General features: G+C 44.3%; 2 protein-coding genes across 2 annotated transcripts; both read right to left on the bottom strand.

The window, feature by feature from the left end:
• Positions 1-16,102: 16,102 nt before the first annotated feature.
• LOC125768080 (uncharacterized) lies at positions 16,103-16,852 on the bottom strand. The gene is made up of 3 exons (XM_049435275.1): positions 16,496-16,852; positions 16,155-16,433; positions 16,103-16,110 (listed from the first exon to the last, which is right to left on the bottom strand). The coding sequence occupies exons 1-3, from the start codon at positions 16,671-16,673 to the stop codon at positions 16,103-16,105; spliced, it is 465 nt and encodes a 154-aa protein (XP_049291232.1). The 5' UTR covers positions 16,674-16,852.
• Positions 16,853-16,910: 58 nt separating this feature from the next.
• LOC125768072 (uncharacterized) lies at positions 16,911-18,347 on the bottom strand. Its single transcript, XM_049435261.1, has one exon. The coding sequence runs from the start codon at positions 18,345-18,347 to the stop codon at positions 16,911-16,913; it is 1,437 nt and encodes a 478-aa protein (XP_049291218.1).
• Between the last annotated feature and the right edge of the window lie 2,904 nt (positions 18,348-21,251).

The following is a 21,251-nucleotide window of genomic DNA, read 5'->3' as shown; positions in this document are numbered from 1 at the left end:
TTTAATCTAGAGTAACTTCAGTGAACGCGGCGAATTCGACGGAGTTTTATGGAGCAATTTGTAAAAATAAACCACCGAGAAAACATCACACAGCAATTTTTTTGTTTTGATTATTCAGCTGTCAAATGACAGCTGGGATGAGAAAACATAGCAACCATGGGAGAACTGCATGAAAGCAAGCGTTTAACTGGTCTAAACGACCCTTAAAGCTTGCGGCTTTAAGGGACGTTTAAGGGACCGATAGCTCGAAAAACGCTAGAAATCCGCTATAAAATGTCAATTGGGAAGTTACCATGTTCATTTGTTATTAAGACGTCTTTTCGTAGTCTTTTCGTGGGCGAAAAGACCGCAAAAAGACGCCTTTTCGCATGACGTTTGCAGCTTGGGATTATGCGTTGACAATTTGCCTTACCAAGGCATATATAAATTAAGGTGACCAGGTCGCTGTCAAAAACCAGCCTTAACCATCGTTATTCGGGCGCCTTTCGGTAGCCCGTCGGGCGCCCCTTGGGCTTCCGAAGGGCGCCCTTTCATGTGACGTTTGCAGGTTGGGCGGGTTATTAAGTTTACAAAAGAAATGCTGCAGGCCCAAACTAATTTGTTGGTAGAGCTTCGTAATGAGTAAAAGCAGATTTTCAAAGAGCAACAGAAAATAGTGAGTCGTATTGGCATTATCGAAGTAATTACATACTTTGCTAAATCATACCAAAGTGAATGCAGTTAATCTAAACGGCTTTGACCTTCCGTTCGTTGACAATGCCGAAAATCTGGAAAAAATGTGTTATGGTGCACCCTGTCGGTTGTCGGAACCACGCACTGACAGCCACTCAGCTATGACGAGCGATCGTCATAAGCAGGACGTGTGCGTGAGTGACGTAGGGCACTGACCGAGGATCGCCTCAACGCGCATTCGAGAGTAGTTCCAGATCGTGACTCAATGAGAACGGAGATAGGAAGCGTTAGGTGTGCGTTGCGTGTGCGTGTACATGTTTGTCAATTAATTAATAAAGTTTTATTATAAGTTTGCGTCACCCCAAAAACACTCGGTCACACTTCATTCACAGACGCAACAAAATGGAAAAAGATTTAGATGAGGAAGAGTATTTTAAACGAGTAGTAACCTTAATGAAACAAAAAATTATTGATAAAGATGACATTCAACAGATTGTTAGCAACCCTCGATGCACTTTTCGACAGGGGTTTCTTAGCAAAGTGCACGTGGACAGGTATTTCTAAATCAGGAACTAAAATAGCTATGCATTCATTTCACAATGTCATAAGACTTTTTAAATGCGTAGGAAGTACTAATCTTGTGATGGCCTCAGACGAAAAAGTGAAAGATTTCTTCATGAAAAGGTTAAAACATGCATTAGAACGATCTAAGGCAAAAGGTCTTCGCAAATCAACTAGTCGCAAAAGAAAATTAGTATAAATTCATAACTACACTTGAAAAAACAAATACATTCATTTATTCGCCTCACTTACTACATAAACATAGCCATTGAATTCAATGCATTACTCATAATATCGAAATATACTTTAGTTCACGTGAGCAACAGTGGAATGAACAAATATAAGAACTTTTATCTACACTATACGCAACTAATTTACACTTAATATTCTCAGGATGACAAACTATTTCGTACGATTTTAAGCTATTTAGATCGCTGAGATACATGTGTTAAGATAGAAGTTAGAACTAACACAATTGCATGAAATCATTAGCAGTAGGTATTAATATTAGTGTACTTTGTAAGAATGTAATGGTAGCCAATAAAATTAGTCTCTAAATACCAGTCTCTAGTTTCTCTACCAGTACCAGTATTAGTCTCTAAGTTTCTTACACTGTAGACAGGATTACGGATAAAGCAGTAGCTAGCGATCGGAAGCGAAAGAATCGGAAAGGATCAATTGTAGTATAGCTGAACCCGAAATCATCTAGTTAAAGTGATGAGCGATAGCGAGACTGAAACTTTTAAGGTGGCAAGTGCGTTTGTCACTGAAAGAAAAAATGAGAAAAAGGTGGAGACCAACCAGATAGCAGCGCTTAAACGCATGATAGAGGAACGCGGTGTGTCCAGACGCTAAAGTGTAGTTACAAAATTTTGAGGACACGAGTTGTGTGTATGGGTGGAATGAAGCAGTGAAGCTGCATTGCGCACGTTTAAGTCTAGCGGGTTGTGCTAAGCTGTGGTTTGAAGGGCAACCAAATCAAATCGTGGGACGCATTTAAAGAAGGTTTAGCAGCAGAGTTCCCTTCTACAAACAATGAAGCGTATTACCATAATTGGTTAGCCCCGAGAAAGTGGAACGCCAAGGAAACACCCGTAGAGTATGTCTATGAGATGTTAGCGATGGGCAGGAAAGGCGGATTTCAAGAGGAAACGATAGTAATGTCTATCGTAAATGGTATGTGTGATCTATGGAAGAGGTCAAAACTGTCGATCGGACGCGTGTCAACGATCTCCGACTTGTTAAAGGAAATAAGTTGGGTGGAAGGAATTGCAGCAGTAGATGGCAAAAAGGATTACAACGATCATGTTAAAAGCACGACGGAGAAAGATGACTATCAAGTAAAAAAGTGTTTCCAGTGTGGCTTAAAAGGACACGTGGCGAAGAGCTGCACCAAAGTTAAATGCTATAATTGTGGTCGTGAAGGGCATCTTAAAAAGGATTGTCGTAGTGCAAGCAAAGCACTTCCCAGGCTGCAAACGTCAAGGGAAAAGGCGCCTTTATGGGGCCTAGAAGGGGCCCTCTTTGAAGCGGAAAGGCGCCCGAATAACGATGGTTTAGGCCCATTTTGACAGCGTTATGGGCACCTCAATGTATGTAACCCTTGGTTGTGTTTTTTTTTTGGCGAAATGTCATGACATCGCGACAGTGTAAAATAACCGAAAATTCGAAAAAAAAAATCCTTCAGGTTTTTTTCACCTACGCCGCCTTGTTGCCGTTATTTACTGTTGTTGCTTGCACACGCTCTTTCTTCGTGTGGCCGTATATCGTTTCGTTGTCTCTTTGTGCCAACGCGTTTCTGTGCGCTCTCTCGTTCTTCCTTCCTTTTGTTTTCTTGGGACTGTATATCAGTTTCTCTTCGCACCGGTTTATTTTTGGATGTGTTCACGTTGAATTGCAGCGCTGTAAGGTAGAAGAAGTGAGAGAATGATGTTTTGAAAATCTTTTTACCTGTGGCTCTCTATGGTGTTTCTCATCGGTGTTGAACTGATTCCTTCAGCGTTCGTCCGGCAGTATCTTGTGTTGAAGTGCGCTCGTTCCCGTGGAAGTATAGTCGTTATTAGTGCTATATAAGCAATACAAGCTAAAAGGAGAAGATGGAAAAGTACGACCGTGATCATAGCAAAGATGTGCATAACGATTAAACCTTTTTTTATTCCATATTCAGTGCAAAGCGACCAAAACTTACAATGAGGGTGATAAATGGAAAGTGTGTTTTAACTCCATTTAAACCTCATAATCAAGGTGAGCATTTTATTTTCATTGATATATATTTTGATGCTATACGTGTTGTGAAAATATTGTGGTCCTTTGAATGGGTGTATACATTAACAGTTTTTGTACCTTACCAGATTCTCTACCCTGTGCGGAAACGACATTTTTATCCCAAGAGTTTCGGCAACATATGGTATCCAACCGAATCCAACCGCTTGAATGCAGCCCAAGCACGTCACAAGCGAATAGCAGGACGTCTATGGATGTTCGGCCAAAAACAGGTACAAGTAAGACAAGGTTTTATAACACAAGTGTTCCAGCTATAATGTTTTTTATTCAATGCATATTTTTAGGCAAACAGAGCGAAACGCAGTTAGTTGGTACGCAGACGATTTTAACTGGCGTAGAAAACGTTTACTCCAGCGATGTTATGATGAAGCTAAACGAAATTCTAAGGGAAAATCAGCAGACAAACAAGAAGCTAGTGGACATGGACAAACAAATGAAGCTAATGCGCTCGGAGCTGGACATTGTAGCAAATAGACTTGTTCCTAGAGATAGAATTGTTAGAGCAACAACTTTTGAGTTCGAGGCTGTAGGCTCTAAAGAAGAACTAGATGAGCTGGAACAAAACTTGCATCGACAGGATTAAGGAAATAAGCGAATTTTTGGACACTCGGCTTCCAGCGGACAGTGTGGAAGCTCGCATGCATGCTTGCGTCGATGTATTATTTAAACGGGATTTTTTTGTTAAATTTTTTTTTGTAAAAATGTTTATTAAAAAAGAAAAAAAAGAGAAAATTTAACTTATATACTAGCTTACAATAGAAATAGGTGGAGCAAAAAAGAAGGGAAAAAAAACAAAAACACAGGTTACAATGAACATTTAAGGACTTCTTCATCTATCATAGCATTATTGTTTCCAATAATGTGGATGATGTAGTTTGCAAACAAACTTAGGATTTGGATCCGCTTACTTTTACTAATATTCGTTAGTACAGGGAAGCGGAGGGACAGGAATGTAGGAGTAAGGGCGGGATCGACGTGTTGGATTGCTTGCAGCAGAGTATTCCAGGCCAATGACACTCTGGAACACAACGTGAATTTGTGTTTCAGTGTATCCACCTGGGAACACTCTGTGCAAGCTGATGAACCTCGGTTCATCCTCGCCATGAGCTCTCCATGAGCTATCTTGTTGTGGACCAACAGGTACAGAACGGATCTCTTTGCCGATGAAAGCCGCCGAGAGCTGATGTTGGCCCAAACTATTCGCCAGCTTAGTTGTGGGAATTCCTGCTCTATACTGGAGTCAGGAAGCCCCTTAACTAACATCCGTCGTAGTGCTCGGGCGTTTATGTTGGGAATGGTGTCCGGGATGTATGCGAGTTGCATGACAACCTTTTTAAGACAAGGATATGTCGATGAAATGGATGTTATGTCGGGCGGATTCCCAGCGCATAACATCTGTTGGCCTCCGACAGGCATACACTCCTTTTCAGCGAAATACCTGCTGGTTAGCAGTGCCTGTGTAGCGATAGCCGGAATATGTAGGTTTAGTCCTCCACGGTTTCGGGGTAAGGCTAGGTTATTCAGCGGCACACGTATGCCCCCGGATCCTTGCCACAGGAATGAGCCAATAGTAATGGACACTTTGGCTATGTCTATGGCTCTCGTACCACATACAGAAGCCACATACCACAGCTTGGGCAGGAGAAAACCATTGAGGAGGGTTATCTTCTGCATTAGGTTTAGATCCCTCATGCGATGAAGCCAGACCAGACGTCGGAATAGATTGATGACGATGTCCCAGTTGTGCCCCACCGCTTCACGAACATTGTTGGTAAAAAGGATGCCTAGCAATCGCAACCTTTCTACTGTCTTCAACCAAGGAATAGTGATGGTGTTGTGTGTCGTGACATGTCCAACGTCAAGTGCTTCTGTTTTTTTAACGTTGAGTGAAGCACCGGAGCATAAACCGAAAGCATCAATAGCCGCTCTGATCCGCTCGATTTTTTCGGGAGAGGTAGTCACCACGGAGATGTCGTCGGCATAAGCATTGACCAAGTCGTCTTGGTCACTACATATGCTTTCTAATCTCGTGATGAGGGGTTGTAGGTAAAGGATAAAAAGGTGCATGGAAAGAGGATCACCCTGACGTACAGATCGTCGGATATGGAAGGGAGAGGAAAGGATTCCGTTGATGAGGATGCGGGACGTGGATTTCTCACCTATCTTGCGCAGAAGCTCCACCAGCCTCGGATTGAAACCCATCGAGAGCATGTTGTTGAAGAGGAAGTTTCTATCAACACGATCAAATGCATTTGAAAGATCGAAGGAGATGACCTTACCACACTTGCGTTTCCTCTGCAAATCAACCACCCTCTCCTTAACAGAGAGGACAGCTTGAAAAATATTGCAAGGCTTATTGCAACATTTTTGCGCTGCCGAGACTATCTCACACTTCCCGACAATGAAGTCAAGACGGTGTTTGATAATCCTGGACAGAAGCTTGTAATCTGCATTAAGGAGGGATATAGGTCGATAAGCAGACATGGCAAGCCCACCACCCTTCTTTCTCACCAGCACTATGACCCCGTCGACGAAGCTTGGGGGAATCTCTCCGTTTAGAGCCTCATTCAGGATGAGCAGAAATTCGCGGCTGATTATGTCGAACGCGCGAAGATAAAACTCTGTGGGTATTCCATCCGGGCCAGGGGACTTCCGCGAAGCTGAACTTTTGATTGCATCAAAGATCTCACCGGAAGTAATCTCTTCCATGCAATCATTGTTGGTTTCACAGTCCTGTGAGATGACGCGTGTGCATGTGAATGTGTTGTTTGTATTTGTTGTGTGTGTATCGTCTGTTGTGTATAATGATGTAAAGAACCCCTCAACATGAACATTTATCGCATCCGGATCAGTTAATAACGATCCATCAGCGAGCTCGACCTTATCGATCACTGTCCGTCTTTTCCTCTCCTCCCCCAGTTGAAAGGTTGAGATGTTTTCGCCATGTATGCGAATCTCATTTATGCGCGAAAAATCCTCCGAGAAACGCTTCTGAAGAAGAAGCATCTTCGCCTTTATGCGATTTATATTCACTAACTCAGAAGAATCGGTGAGATATCGCTCATATGAGGACTTCAATCCTCTGTACAAAAGATCATGATGCATGTGGAAACTTCGGTAGCGTTCATTCGTTTTCCAACGGAAAAACGACTTGATTTTAGGCTTCGCGAATTCCACCCACCATTTCATCCACGAGCCGTAGTTTTTACGCTGTCTGGTCCACAAGTTCCACTTTATCCTAAACTCTTCTAGGTTTTGCTCAGTTAGTATATGTGGCCTAAGTTGCCAGTAGGCGTTGCTGCGCTTGCGACTGGGTGGAGTTGGGAGGCAAAGACGTACCGTGAGCGCCTTGTGATCCGAGAAGGACAAGACATGCATGCTGGTCGTCCTCAACTGTGCTTTCAGTGACGACGAAACATAGCAACGATCGATGCGTGATCCAGAACCACTAGTGACATAGGAAAACTCAACCGAGTTACCCCGAAGCGCCTCCCAGCTGTCACACATACCCATGTTATTTACTACGTTTCGGAGAGAATGGCTGAAGTTTCTTGCTCCCGTCACGTCCTTCGATTCCAACACGCTGTTGAAATCGCCTGCAAGAATGACATGCTGACATGCATTCCGCAGATAGAATGACAACGTTCGCTCGAAAAATTCCTCCCTCTCTCTTCTACGATGACTCCCAGACGGAGCGTAAACATTGCATAGGGTGGTATTATTCTCAAGCCGAAGACAAATTAGACGCGAATCTAAACTGCGTTCGACGTGAGAAAATTTTATATGATCACGTAAAGCGATCGCTGTACCCCTCGCCGCGACGTCGACATTAGTAATAACACTAAATCCGGAGATCGTTAGATCTGGAACACATACTTCCTGGAGAAATATGATATCCAAATCCATCGTCCTGATAAATGTTTTGAGGGCTTCAAGTTTTGTCGTATTAGAAATTGCATTAATGTTAATAGTAGCCACATTGTAACTACTACTAACATTATTACTTACCGCGTTGGAATCCATCACGACGAAACTTACATCGGTACAGGTGTGTAAGTGAACCTTTTTGGAGGGCGACCAGGCTTACGCTTTGTCACACTCGATTGGCTGTGTGTAGAAGGACATGAGCCGTCACTCTCGTTATCCGTCTCGGCAGTTTGTTTACGTTTTACCACGAGCATTTCATCAGTGGAGTGGGAGGAAGAGGGATGGGAGGGAATGTCGAGCGGAACTTTAAATACCGCTTCCTTCTCTTGCGGCTGGAGAACGGGCAGACTCGGCCAACCGCTAGTAGGGGCGGCGGCAGTTGGAGCAGTGTCGGAGACGAGTGCAGCGGTTAGTTCGATAGCAGCTTCTTCCATCGGTGCCGCTTGCTCTTTTGCCTTCTGCTGCGTAATCACTTCGGGTGTCATTCGGTTAATCGCGATTTGCACGTCTCTAATCGGAACGATGAGCCTATGCGCGATTTTTGATGTGGATGCTGCAGCACGCTTTTTATCCACAGTTGCTTTCGCATCGGACGCCACGAGAGAAGAATATTTTGGTTTATTCTTCATCTTTTTATTACCGACCACAGTAAACGGCGGTTCACTAGCGGCTTGGGTTGGTGATGGTGTTGGTGCTGTGCGTAAGGCATTAGCGTATGATGCCTTTTGCGACGGTGCCTTATTTTGGGACAGGGTTTCCCTAAAGCGGCTTTGCCGACTTTGCACACAATTTAGACCATGGTGCACTGGTTCTTGGCAGCTACGGCAAGTTTGGCGTTGTCCTGGGTAGGACACACTGGTCACTTCATCACCCAGCGTGATGAAGGATTTTATGGGGTTGGTTATTTTCATTCGAACGTTTCGAATTCCAGAGGCGACCCCTGCAAAGCGTGTTGACGGTGCCCACACTTCCCTGGTGATCGTAATCACCTCTCCATATACAGACAAAGCTGCCTTCACATCACTGTCCGGTATTCCAGGGGGCAGATCACGGAGTTTCACGATTGTTGTGTTGTCCTCCATGGTGATTGTCACAGGGAACTTCTTCCCGTCGTGAGTCAGAAAGTGCTTCCCAGCGTGTTCACTCACTAGAGCTTGAGCTTCCTCCAGTGTTTGCATCGTGACATACACTATGCCCTTTACACCGTTCAGCTGCACCAAAGACACCTTTTCTACTGCAATCTTCAAGGTGTCCACCATGAAATAAATTGTTTCATTCTGTGAAGGCTTCACAGGAATATTGGAATAATCGATACGAAAAGTATTCTTATCGTATCGTGAATATGTTCCGTCGCTCATTGCGAGGCTTGCAACTCAATATAAATACACGTGTTGACACTTTGACGTCTGCAAGCGGAATATGTTAAAATGAGCTGGTCAGGTGTTGGACATCCTAACCGTAAAATTCCATTCAAAAATTATTCTAATATTTTAAAACTGTATAGGTATGTAGGTACTTGTAGGTACACTACACGGCTTTGTCGCTACGGATGATAGGATTAAGACTTTTTTCATAAACAAATTTAGGCATAGTGCGCAAAGAATAAACTTAGTAGGAATAGTTAAAACTACTCATCATAAGCATAGTCATTAATATACAAGAGTCATTGTTTTAGGGTAAGAACACATTTAGGTATAACATTTTTTAACTTTTTTATTTTTATTTATTTATTTAAACCTTAGTGTAGAACTTATATTCAACCAATGTTTCATGAATTATTTAAAAAACTTATCCTATTTATTAATATTTGTGAAAGGCAATGAATAAATGATTCACAGAATATCAGAAACGTTGTTAATGCATTGCTTTTGTTAAAAACCATGGATTGCGTTGATCGTTTTTTAGGCAAAAACCTTTACGTAAATGGAGTATTACTGAACTTCCTCTCTGATGAACTGATGGATAATTAACTTGTTCTTCCGTTTTGTTTGAAAAGTCTCTATTTCAGAAAGTCTATTTATCGTTTGTTCTAAACTTTTCGGCCCACTTCGCAGCAAACGTTTTATACGCTGCAATGCATTCTCAAAAGGATAAGATGATATTGTATGAAGTGGACCGAATTGATCAACTTCTTTGTAAATATGCAAAAGGTTATGTATATTGCTTGAAATATATTCTGGATCGTAAATAACTCCAAATTGTTTGACAAAGACCTGGAGAAAAGAATATGTTACTGACCAATGCTTCTTGTACACAACAGACGAAAGCATTGTAATGCTACAAAAATACAGCAAGAAGTGTTTATAGTGTTTTTCACTTAACGTTTCTTTGAGAACACCTACCGATGCGTAAAATAGAAACGAGGCAAACTCAGAACCTTTCCAATATTTAAGTTCACTTAATGAACGGAACTTTCTATGTATCTCTATAGGTAACTTTATGCTTACTAACATTGCCGACATGTTATTAATGTGAAGTTGGGTGACGCGAGTGTGTGAGCGAAGAGTGTGTGTGAGCGTGTGAGCGAGGATGAACGTGAGGATGAACGCGAGCGTGTGTGTGTGAGTTCAGCGCGATAATGGAATATAAGCAGCGCGCGAGGCTGAACTGGGGCAGTTTGGATTTGGATTTGATTGAATAAAGCGAAATTTGTTTGAACTTCTAAATTCCTTACTCACATGGGGGCTCGTCCGGGAAATGAGTAAATTATCCCACTGACCAGTGTCGTTCCTTAGTGGAAATTGTGAGGCTTTTCATAAAGCAATATGTGACGTTCCTTAGTGGAAAATTGTGAGGCTTTTCGTTAAGCAATTTGTGACGTTCCTTAGTGGAAATTTGTGAAGCTTTTCATTAAGCATTTGTGACGTTCCTGAGTGGAAACCTGTGAGACGTTCCTGTGTGGAAAAACCGTGATGCGTTGTAATTCCTGTGTGGAATAGTGTGAAGATTTTACAACAATTTGTGACGTTCCTGTGTGGAAATTTCGGTTGTAACATTTTCTTTGTGTGCGAGTAAACAGCGCAACATCATGGGTACCGTAGAGGAATTATGTGAAATTTTCACTAAACTTGGCCTGATGCGTGAATGTGAAAAGTATTCGTTAAACACCACTAGTGGCAAAGTGGAAATGGCCAACAGAATAGTGGAATATCGGGCAACGATTGCTTCGGTTGTTAATGTCGGTACACCCAAGAGTGGACGTAGTGTGGAATCGTTGAACAACAATCTCGAACACCAAGAAGGCGAGGGTGCTCAAGCGATTCATGGTGATGAGAATGAAGCAGTTGACGAAGAGGATGATCCTGTAGAAAATACAGAAGCCGAATGCGAAGATGTCGATAACGACGATGAGTCCGGTGGTGAACTTTTCCAAACGGCTCTGCGAACATCATCGCCAAGACGATCGCGACGATTTTACACGTTCCGCGATATCGAAGAGAGTATTGAGAGTTTTGGAGCAGAAGAAGGTCAAGACGTGAAACTTTGGTTGTCTCACCTTGAATCTGTGGCGAAAACCGCACGTTGGGATGATGAGCAACGGCTAATCATGTTGCGGAAAAAGTTGACGGGTGTTGCGAGAAAATTCGTGTTTTCCTTACGCAATGTGTCGAGCTACGCGAAGCTAAAGAGAGAATTAGTTGATGAATTTGCTCCTTTAGTGCGATCGAGTGATGTGCATCGTATCCTTTCAAGCCGAAAGAAAGGAGTGACCGAGACTATGAGGGAGTATTTGTATGAAATGCAACGCATAGCCAAACAAATCGATCTCGATGAACCGAGTTTGTGCGAGTATGTTGCCAACGGCGTCACGGATGATGATTTCTACAAATCTCTTCTATACGAGGCTCGAACGGTGCGCGAGCTTAAGGAAAAATTACGGAACCATGAAAAGATTCTCAAAACGAAGAAGAAGAAGGCAACCGATAATGCAGAAGGTAAACGAGAAGGTACGGCGAGCAAGCCGGATACTAAGAAGACGGAACAAAGGTGTTACAATTGCGGAAAGAAAGGACACCAGGCTCGTGCTTGCACAAAGGCGCAAGGCGGTCCGAAATGTTTTTCGTGTCAGGCATACGGCCACAAGTCCAACGAATGTGCGCAAAACAAAAAGGTTGTTCCTGCTAAAGTGAATGTGATGGAAGAAAGTGAGGGATTGATCGACGTTTTGTTCCACAATACGGTGGTAACGGCTTTGTTTGACAGTGGTAGCAAACATAACCTTATGACAAAAACGTGTCATAACAAGATCGGGGGTACTACTCTCAGTGATACCACAACGTGTTTCCGTGGTTTTGGAGGCGTGAAAACAAAAGCCATCGGTTTTTTCGAAACGGACATCACGGTAAACTTTAACGTATTCCGTGGAATAAGGTTCTTTGTTGTACCGAGTGAGTGTATGTCATATGAAGCAATTTTGGGACGAGATTCGCTGAATTATTTTGGTGTGACAATGACAACAGCTGGGCTGGAAATAAGCCCGTGTGTTACAACAAATGAAGTTCTTTCGATCTTGCGCGAAAAAGATGACGAAATCGATGTTCCCTCACGATTCGCAAAAGAAGTAAAAGAGTTGATTTCGGCTTATCAACCAAGTAAAGAAGTGAGATGTCGTGTCGCGACAAAAATCATTTTGCATGATGACACACCAGTGCGTTCCTCACCTAGGCGATTCGCGCCTGGCGAAAAGGCTGTGTTGGAGAAAACAATCGAAGAATGGTTGGCGGCGGGTATAATCAAAGAGAGTGAGAGTGATTTCGCGAGTCCCGTTACGCTTGCGCGAAAGAAGGACGGCACATTACGTGTGTGTGTGGATTATCGCGAACTAAATCGGAAGATGGTGAAGGATTGTTTTCCTATGAGAAACATTGAAGATCAGATTGATCGCTTGAAATCGGCAAGTGTTTTTACCACGCTCGACTTGAAAAATTCGTTTTTTCATGTTCCGGTAGAAACAGCGAGTCAGCGGTACACCGGTTTTGTTACCCACGCGGGACAGTACGAGTTTCTTAGAACTCCTTTTGGGTTAGCAAACAGTCCAGCAAGCTTCAGCCGATTCGTTGCTGATGTGTTCCGCGAATTGATAAAAGACGGTCGAATTCTAGTGTACGTGGACGATCTGATAATTCCATCGTGTGACGAAGAAACAAACTTTCAAACAATCAGGGAGTTATTGAAAGTAGCGAGTGAATACGGCGTACAGTTTAACTGGAAGAAATCGCAGTTTTTGAAAAAAGAAGTTGAGTATTTAGGTTATGTGATAAGCGGAGGGTGTTACCGCATATCACCAGCCAAATTACGATCAGTGCAGTTTTTCCCGGTACCGAAGAATGTAAAGGAGCTTCAGCGATTTTTGGGACTAACTAGTTATTTCCGAAAATTTATTGCCGGGTACGCGACGATTTCAAAACCTTTGACGAATTTACTGCAGAAAGATGTTCCGTTTGAGTTTGGTGAAGCACAGCAAAACGGCTTCGACGAGTTGAAACGCGTTTTGGTAACCGACCCTGTGTTGCGGATTTACGACGAAAATAGTGAAACTGAACTGCATACGGACGCGTCTAAATATGGCTACGGAGCTGTATTAATGCAAAAGAATGACGATGATAAGTTTCATCCGGTTGCGTACATGAGCCAACAGACATCTCAACTTCTCAACTTCTACCAATCTCGTCGAGTTTGTCAGCCTCTGCCACAGGACCATCGATGCAGGATTCCAGGTCGACGCTATTTATACGGATATCAAGGCAGCCTTTGACAGTGTTCCGCATTCGCTGCTGCTTGCCAAGCTTCAAGTCCTTGGTGTACCGGGTCAAATGCTCAACTGGATGCGGTCCTACCTCACCAACCGTACATATCGTGTGAAGATGGGAAACCACACTTCCCAATGCATCAGCGCCTCCTCAGGTGTACCACAAGGGAGCAACCTTGGCCCGCTTCTTTTCGTGGTCTTTCTGAATGACGTCACACGTGTGCTTCCCCCTGACAGTCACCTGCTCTATGCGGATGATGCGAAACTGTTCCAACCAATACGCTGCCAGGAAGATCAGCAGCGTCTTCAGGACACCTTGTGTTCGTTCCAGTCCTGGTGCTGTGCGAATGGTATGCAGTTATGCGTCGAGAAGTGCGTTGTCGTTTCGTTCGCCAGGAAGCGAAATCCCCTTATTCGCACGTATACCTTAAACGGTACAGGCCTTGGCCGTAGTAGCTGTGTTAGGGATTTAGGAGTGCTCCTTGACGAGAAGTTGAGCTTCCATGACCAGCTGGAGCACGTCGTCACTAAGGGCAACCAGGTAGTTGGCATCCTGAAAAAGCTTGCGCGCGACATTACCGACCCAGTCGCCGTTAAGATGCTGTATTGCTCCTTAGTTCGGTCGGTGGTGGAATACGCATCCGTGGTGTGGTGGCCCACATCTGCCCGCTCGTTGGCGCGCCTGGAGTCCATCCAGCGTAAATTCACACGGTTTGCGCTGCGTTGCTGGACTATCCAGGTTGACTATACTGGACGCTGCGCGTTACTTGGCCTGGAGTCATTGAAACAGCGGAATTGTAACGCGCAAAGACTTTTCGTTGCTGGACTACTTAACAATCGCATCGACTCGCCGGCGCTGCTCTCCGCAATTGACATCTACGCTCCGGCGAGATCGCTCCGTGCTAGTAATTTACTTGACGTAGAGGAGCGTCGTACCAGCTTTGGCGCATCTGATCCGTTCCTCGTTATGTGTCGTGAGTTCAACGCCGTTTGTGATCGTTTCGAACCTGACTTGTCGCGTTTTGTGTTCCTAAATTGTATACGTAATGTGCGGCCCAATACTTGTTAAATGTTGTACAACGTAAAAGTATTTCAACTGATCAATGTATTGTAATTAATTGTAAAAAAAACGAATGCTTCAAGGGGGCCACATACGGTCCGTTGAATTTAACTAATAAATAGCAAAATAAATAACAAATAGTGCCGAGAAGAACTATAGCGCGTATCACTTGGAGGTTTTGGCAGTGGTCCGTGCTGTGGAAAAGTTTCGTGTTTATCTGTTTGGCATTAAGTTTAAAATTGTGACTGATTGTGCGGCTTTTAAGCAAACATTAAAGTCGAAAGAACTATCGGCTAGAATCGCGAGATGGGCTTTAATGCTCGAAGAATACGAGTACGAAGTAGTGCATCGATCAGGATCATCGATGAAGCATGCCGATGCTTTGAGTAGGGCACCAGTGATGATAGTTACGCATGACCCAATGATCGAGACTCTCAAAAGGTCGCAAAAAAGTGATGAACGTATTAAGGTGATTATCGAACTATTGAAAACTCAAGAGTACGAAGATTATGTGATGAGTGATGATTTGTTGATGAAAGTGGTTCAAGGTAGGGAACTTATCGTTGTACCAGCAGATATGCAGAGTGAGTTGATACGTAGAGCACACGATAATGGTCATCTTGGAGCGCGTAAGTTAGAGGCCATTATTCAAAGAGAGTTTTATATTACGAACTTGACTGAGAAAGTGAAACAAACCATCGCGTGTTGTGTGAAGTGTATCCTCTCTGAGCGGAAAAGAGGAAAAACGGAAGGGTTACTAAACTCGATTCCGAAGGGTGATATTCCGTTTGACACGTATCACGTGGATCATTTAGGTCCCATGGACATTACGGAGAAAAGGTATAGGTACCTGTTTGTGGTAGTAGATGCGTTTAGCAAGTATACCTGGATTTACCCTACTAAGACGACGAATTCGTTTGAAGTTATTCAACGACTTAAGATGCAGAGCGAAGCATTTGGTAATCCAAGGCGTATTGTGCATGATAAGGGAACCGCGTTTACGTCAAACGATTTCAAGCAATACTGTGAGAACGAAGACATTGCACGAGTTGAAATTACGACAGGAGTTCCACGCGGAAACGGACAAGTGGAAAGAGTGAACCAAGTTATAATTGGTATGCTGAAGAAGACGAGTGCGAACGATTCTACGAAGTGGTACAAACACATCGCAAATATCCAGAAATGGATAAACTCCAGTCCGCACTGTAGTATCGGTGTATCTCCATTTGAAGCCATGTTTGGCGTACCGATGCGCAACGAGGGAGATCTCCGATTGGGCGAGCTCATGGAGGAAATTCGAGTGGCCCAATTTAACGACGAACGAGAGAAGTTACGGGCCGGAGCTAGATCCTGCATCGACAAGGCGCAAGAAGAGCAACGCAGATCTTACAATTTACGAGCGCGACCGGCAACCGCCTACAAGGAAGGAGATTTGGTGGTCATCAAGCGGACGCAGTTCGGCCCTGGACGGAAGTATGCTGCGGAATATCTTGGTCCGTACAAGATAACGAGTGTTCGACCCCATGATCGGTACGATGTGACGAAGATCAACGGTGAAGGGCCAAAGACGACCTCGACGGCTGCATCACACATGAAGCCATACCGGATGTAATACGGTGGAGATCCTCCGGGGCGGAAGAATCTGTCGAGGAAAGGCCGTGTGAAGTTGGGTGACGCGAGTGTGTGAGCGAAGAGTGTGTGTGAGCGTGTGAGCGAGGATGAACGTTAGGATGAACGCGAGCGTGTGTGTGTGAGTTCAGCGCGATAATGGAATATAAGCAGCGCGCGAGGCTGAACTGGGGCAGTTTGGATTTGGATTTGATTGAATAAAGCGAAATTTGTTTGAACTTCTAAATTCCTTACTCACATTAATATGTTGTGTAGATAACATATGATCCATACCAAGTTTACCATTTACCCAGCCGTTAAGCATTCGTTTCGTATTACCTAAGTCAATTAAATGCAGTGAATCACCAACTATTATTTGACTGATCAAATCTAAGTTATCCAAGTTTAAAATAGGAGAATCAAACTTATGATGATCGCCATACACGCGCATTCTAAATCTTTCATCTGTGCGCTCTGGAGCAATACATGTCGGGAATGTTACTCTTCTTCGCATACTCCGTCCTTCCGTAATGCACTTCAAGCAACCGTGACGAGCGTTGTAGTTGGCTACACCTGTTCAAAAAGGATTAAGGTAATATGAAAGTTGATGTAATGTTGTAATTGTTTTATATTACCTTTGATATATGCACGAGCTGGAGAATCAGCTATAATGGCACGTATTTGTATCGCTACTTTTCTGTTTTTGATGAGTAGTCCATTCTTCATGAGAAAATTTAGCTCATCCACGAAAGGCCGAAGAAAGTGTTCGATACTTGCCGGTTTTGACGATCCACAATATATGGCAGCTACCATAACTGGCACTTCCAATTAACTACGGGACCCGTTTTACTTTCTAATCACTAGATCCGCACCTGCCGGCGGGAGTTACCACTAACGGACTCCCCCCGCCGGGAATTCCGCCCTTTGAGGGCCTAAAAATGGAAATTTGAAGAATTTCACCGTTTGTATCTATCTTAAACACTAATATACCGTATGCCGTTAGCCTTCGTCCATTTCCGTGCCGGATTCTTTCTTTAAAATCAATTTTGTTTAGCGCCCTGATGTCGCCTCTTCCGTAACCGCCGCCTCTTCAGCTGTACTCAGAACCGGCGTCCGTTCGGGTGATCCCGAGCCAGGCAGCTCATTCAATGGGGGAGGTTGAGCCTCGATCTCCATGTCGCGAGCCTGCCTGTGGCGCAGCCTACGCGCCCTCTCGTTCTCTTGGCGTCGCTGTCTCTGCTGCTCCAGCTCAATGGCTGAAGCCGGTTGCCTTCCACGGCGCCGTCTTACCCCCGGAAGAGGAGCCAATGTCCCGGCTCGAACTCTCTCGCTGTACCGTTGCTGATTTAGGTTCGGCAGCAAACCCCGCGCGTCTGTGGTGGTCAGCGAAGGAAGCAAGCCTCTGCTCTGCTGGAGAATCGCTGGCACTGAAGAACCTGCCTCCTCTACTGCAACCTCTTCCGACCGTTGTACCGTTTCACTAGCCGTAGTGCGTGCCAGCAGTGCCGGCGCTAACTGGACGTCGCCGAGCCGCTCCATTCTGCGAAGCTGTCGCCGACTACGAGCGTCTCGATTGCGCGCCTCACGCCTTCGCTGCAGTATCTGTTCTGCTTCCGTCGAGTCCATGGGCGGGTCTTGCGAAGAACCGGCCTGCGTGGTTCTGGAGGCTGCCAGAGCACGCGATTCCTCCCGCCAGTCTTCCTGCAGAACGGAGAATATCCGTTTCGATGCCTGCTGCACGCGGTTCCATGTCTCCGCACTCTCGAGCAGTCGCCTGCCGAGGTTGTCTTCATCAACGTCGTCATCCGTCCCACGTTGCAGCAACTCTGCGCGAACGTCTGCAAAGCGTGGGCACACGAACAATACGTGGGCCACCGATTCCACCGACCCTGCACACCTGGGACAATCCGGGGACGGAGCAAATTCGCACACATTGAGAAACTCATGGACGAAAGCATGTCCACTAAGTGCCTGGGAGAGGAAAAAATCCATCTCACCATGCCTCCGTCCCGTCCACAAGCGCACTTCTGGTATCATGCGGTGGGTCCAGCGTATGTAGCGACTCGCCGTCGACGATGCAGCCGCATCGTTCCACTGTTGTTGCCACTGTCGGAGCGATTCCTCGTGCTCTTCGCGACGGACAGCTGCTTTGCTGGCCTCCGGATCTTCTTGCTGTCGGCGATAACAGCGGGCGTCCTCACCAATCAGGAGACGGTACGGCAGTTCCCCGGATAAAACTGCAGCTGCCTCGCAGCTGGTAGAGTGGAAGGCGCTCACAATGCCCTGTGCCAGGGGACGCTGTACGCGATTCAAAATTCGTCTGCACCACTGTCGATCCGTAGCTTCCGCCCAGATGGGTGCACCATAACGAATTATGGATGCGGCCACCCCAGCGAGCAACTTCCGTTTCTTCACCTGAGGGCCACTATGGTTGCGCATTATGTTCCGCAATGCGCGCACAACACGGAGGGCCTTGTCCACGACCATCTCTACATGCGGGCGCCATGACATATGGTCATGCAGCATGACACCCAGGTATCGAATCTGCCGCTTGGAACGCACTTCTACTCCCCCGATGTTCACAGGGACATTTAAGTATCCCTTTCGTTGACTGGAAATCATTACGATCTCCGTCTTTTGGGGAGCTAACGAAAGATGATGTCGCTGCAGCCATTCGTTCACTGCCGCCACGGCCTCTTCAGCCAACGCCGCTGCATGTCGGGTCGGGCCCAGAATGGACCCCTGTGGAACGCCCGCCGAGACTCGACGTGTTACCGGGCCTTCCGCCGTATCGTACGTGAGCTCCCTGTCGGCGAAGTAATCCCGCAGTATGCGACACAACTGAGTCGGGACTCCCTTCACCTGGAGCGCATCATAACTGGCACTTCCGGCATTCCATGAATGTTGACTAGTATTGGCCAAAATTGTTGTTTACTGCTTTTGAAAATCGACAAACCGTCGATTGATATATTCAGCAACAGCGTTGAATCGGGACGAATATTTGCAATGCTACAAACAAACATAATCGTATATACCAGAATGACTTATGTTTAGATTATTTACCCCAGATCAATTACCTTTGGTCGTGTAAAAAACATTTTTGGATTCCGTGGTACCAGTATTGGCCTCCTTGTATCGTTAATATTTCCAAAGAAGGGTTTCGATTGGTTTTCAGCAAGGTTCTTGCATCTTTAGGCAGCTTACAGTTACTTATTCGTCGTATTATCTCCATAACTTCCTCGATCGACTCGTATGTTTGGTTTTTAGATACGGCCCAGCGACGTAAAGCATCTTGCACTGAAAACGTTTCTGTACAGTTTTCCGATTCTTGCTCTTCATCTGAGCTTTCAATAAGATAGTCGACAACATCATCATCATTGTCTTCACTGGCTTCATCGTCATTACATCCCAATGATACGTTGATTTCATTTTCACAGTCAGCCGGTGAGGGGTGATTATCTACATTACTTGAATGCTGATCGATTACGTTTGGAAGGGCTTGTATAACTGTAATTCAGACATAATACTATTAGAACAAGAGTACAAACACACATTAAAACTTTGTTCTCACCATTAGCACTTCCACTTGCAACGAGCGCATCATCCTGTTCTAGTTGAACGAGACGATCACGATTGCGATATAAAAGGGAATTGAATCGAATTCGCTTCGAGAAAGACTTATCCATTTCATTTTCTCCACGGAAACCAGACATTTTCATCAATCACTTAAAATATCACTGAAATATACGCTTCGGATTATTCACACTTTAGCTTCGGCGTCTTTAATGTTTTTATTTACGCGGCAATTTGGTGTGACAGCTACAAAAAACAACAATGTTTGAACCAAACAAACAATATCAATAATAAGAACACCAATTATTATTGGTTAAAAAATTTCATTTGTGAAAAAGTCTTATGAATGTGATTAAAACTTATGTGTAAAATTCATAAAAGAGTTTCAAAATTATTTTCACATAGACTTTTGCCGTATATTGCAGTAAAAAAGCTTTAAAAGCAAATGAACTCATTAACTTAGTAATATAAATAGGCAATCTGGGCCCGTCCGGCTGTCTTTTGCAGCCTGGGTTACACTTAAAAGCACACCAATCAATGTAGTGGACAATAAAAGTGTGTTTGTAAAAACGGTTAGAGTTGAAGGTGAAACCATGATGGCGTTAGTAGTTTCAGGAGCACGTGTTTCAACAATTCAGCGAAAATGGGCAGATAAAATAGGAAATTTGAAGCCTACTCACAAAATTTTAAAAGTGTTTGATAGAAAAGAAATAGAGCTGAATTCAAAAGTTGTCATGGAATTAGTAATAGACAACGTTAAGCTGGAAATCGAGCTTCAAGTAGTGCCAAATTGGGTACAGGACACCGCGATAATAATCGGTGAATAAGTGTTGGGAAAAGAAGGATTAGTAGTGTAGCGTCGAGTATAAGGATGAGAGACTAAAGAGTGAGTTGTGCAGGGTTGAGTATAAGTATGAGAGAATAAAGAGCCAGTTGAATAAAAGCTGTCAAGCGAAGAGGATGTCCGATCTCGTGTTTTGTTCGTGAAAGAAAAGATCGTGCTTTACAGTCACTACAATGGCGCAGTTTTGTGGTTTTAAACCTACGCTTCCATAGTTAGTTGTTAAATGTGAGGGGTTGTTGTTCGTCCATCATAGTCCAATAAATGGTTAGTTAGTAGATTGAGTATAATCGGGGAGATACGCCGTAATGCACATTTCAATATGAAATCGATGCCGAACCTAGGATCAACGAAGAACCAATACGTATGCACAATTCTTAAATGAATTAGATTCCTATATCACGCACATTCCCATACGGAATCGATGCCGACCACACGTACATTCCTTTGGGGAATCGATACGAATGCACAATTCTTGTAAGAATTCGATGCCCACATCACGCACATTCCTGTAGAGAATCGATGCCGACCCCACGTACATTCCTTTAAGAAATCGATACGAATGCACAATTCTGGAAGGAATTCGATGTGTGGTACATACAGGATTACCATCCGAAAACATCCCAATTGACATTTTATAGCGGATTTCTAGCGTTTTTCGAGCTATCGGTCCCTTAAACTGGCCCCTTAAACGTCCCTTAAAGCCGCAAGCTTTAAGGGTCGTTTAGACCAGTTAAACGCTTGCTTTCATGCAGTTCTCCCATGGTTGCTATATTTTCTCATCCCAGCTGTCATTTGACAGCTGAATAATCAAAACAAAAAAATTGCTGTGTGATGTTTTCTCGGTGGTTTATTTTTACAAATTGCTCTATAAAACTCCGTCGAATTCGCCGCGTTCACTGAAGTTACTCTAGATTAAAAGAAAAGGTATGGTTTGTGATAGTTTTTCACATAGAAAAAGACGTTTTTAACATAAT

The sequence above is a fragment of the Anopheles funestus genome, chromosome X (assembly GCF_943734845.2).
Source record: "Anopheles funestus chromosome X, idAnoFuneDA-416_04, whole genome shotgun sequence".
NCBI lineage: Eukaryota > Metazoa > Arthropoda > Insecta > Diptera > Culicidae > Anopheles > Anopheles funestus.
Note: the sequence above shows the minus strand (reverse complement) of the source record. Positions and strands in the feature narration are given on the sequence as shown.

Excerpts from the sequence above, each read along its gene's own strand:
- LOC125768080 (XM_049435275.1), bottom strand. The coding sequence starts at position 16,673 with ATGGTAGCTGCCATATATTGTGGATCGTCAAAACCGGCAAGTATCGAA. Across the intron at positions 16,434-16,495 it reads AGCTCGTGCATATATCAAAG|GTGTAGCCAACTACAACGCT; the intron begins GTAATATAAAAC and ends CTTTTTGAACAG.
- LOC125768072 (XM_049435261.1), bottom strand. The coding sequence starts at position 18,347 with ATGGTCGTGGACAAGGCCCTCCGTGTTGTGCGCGCATTGCGGAACATA.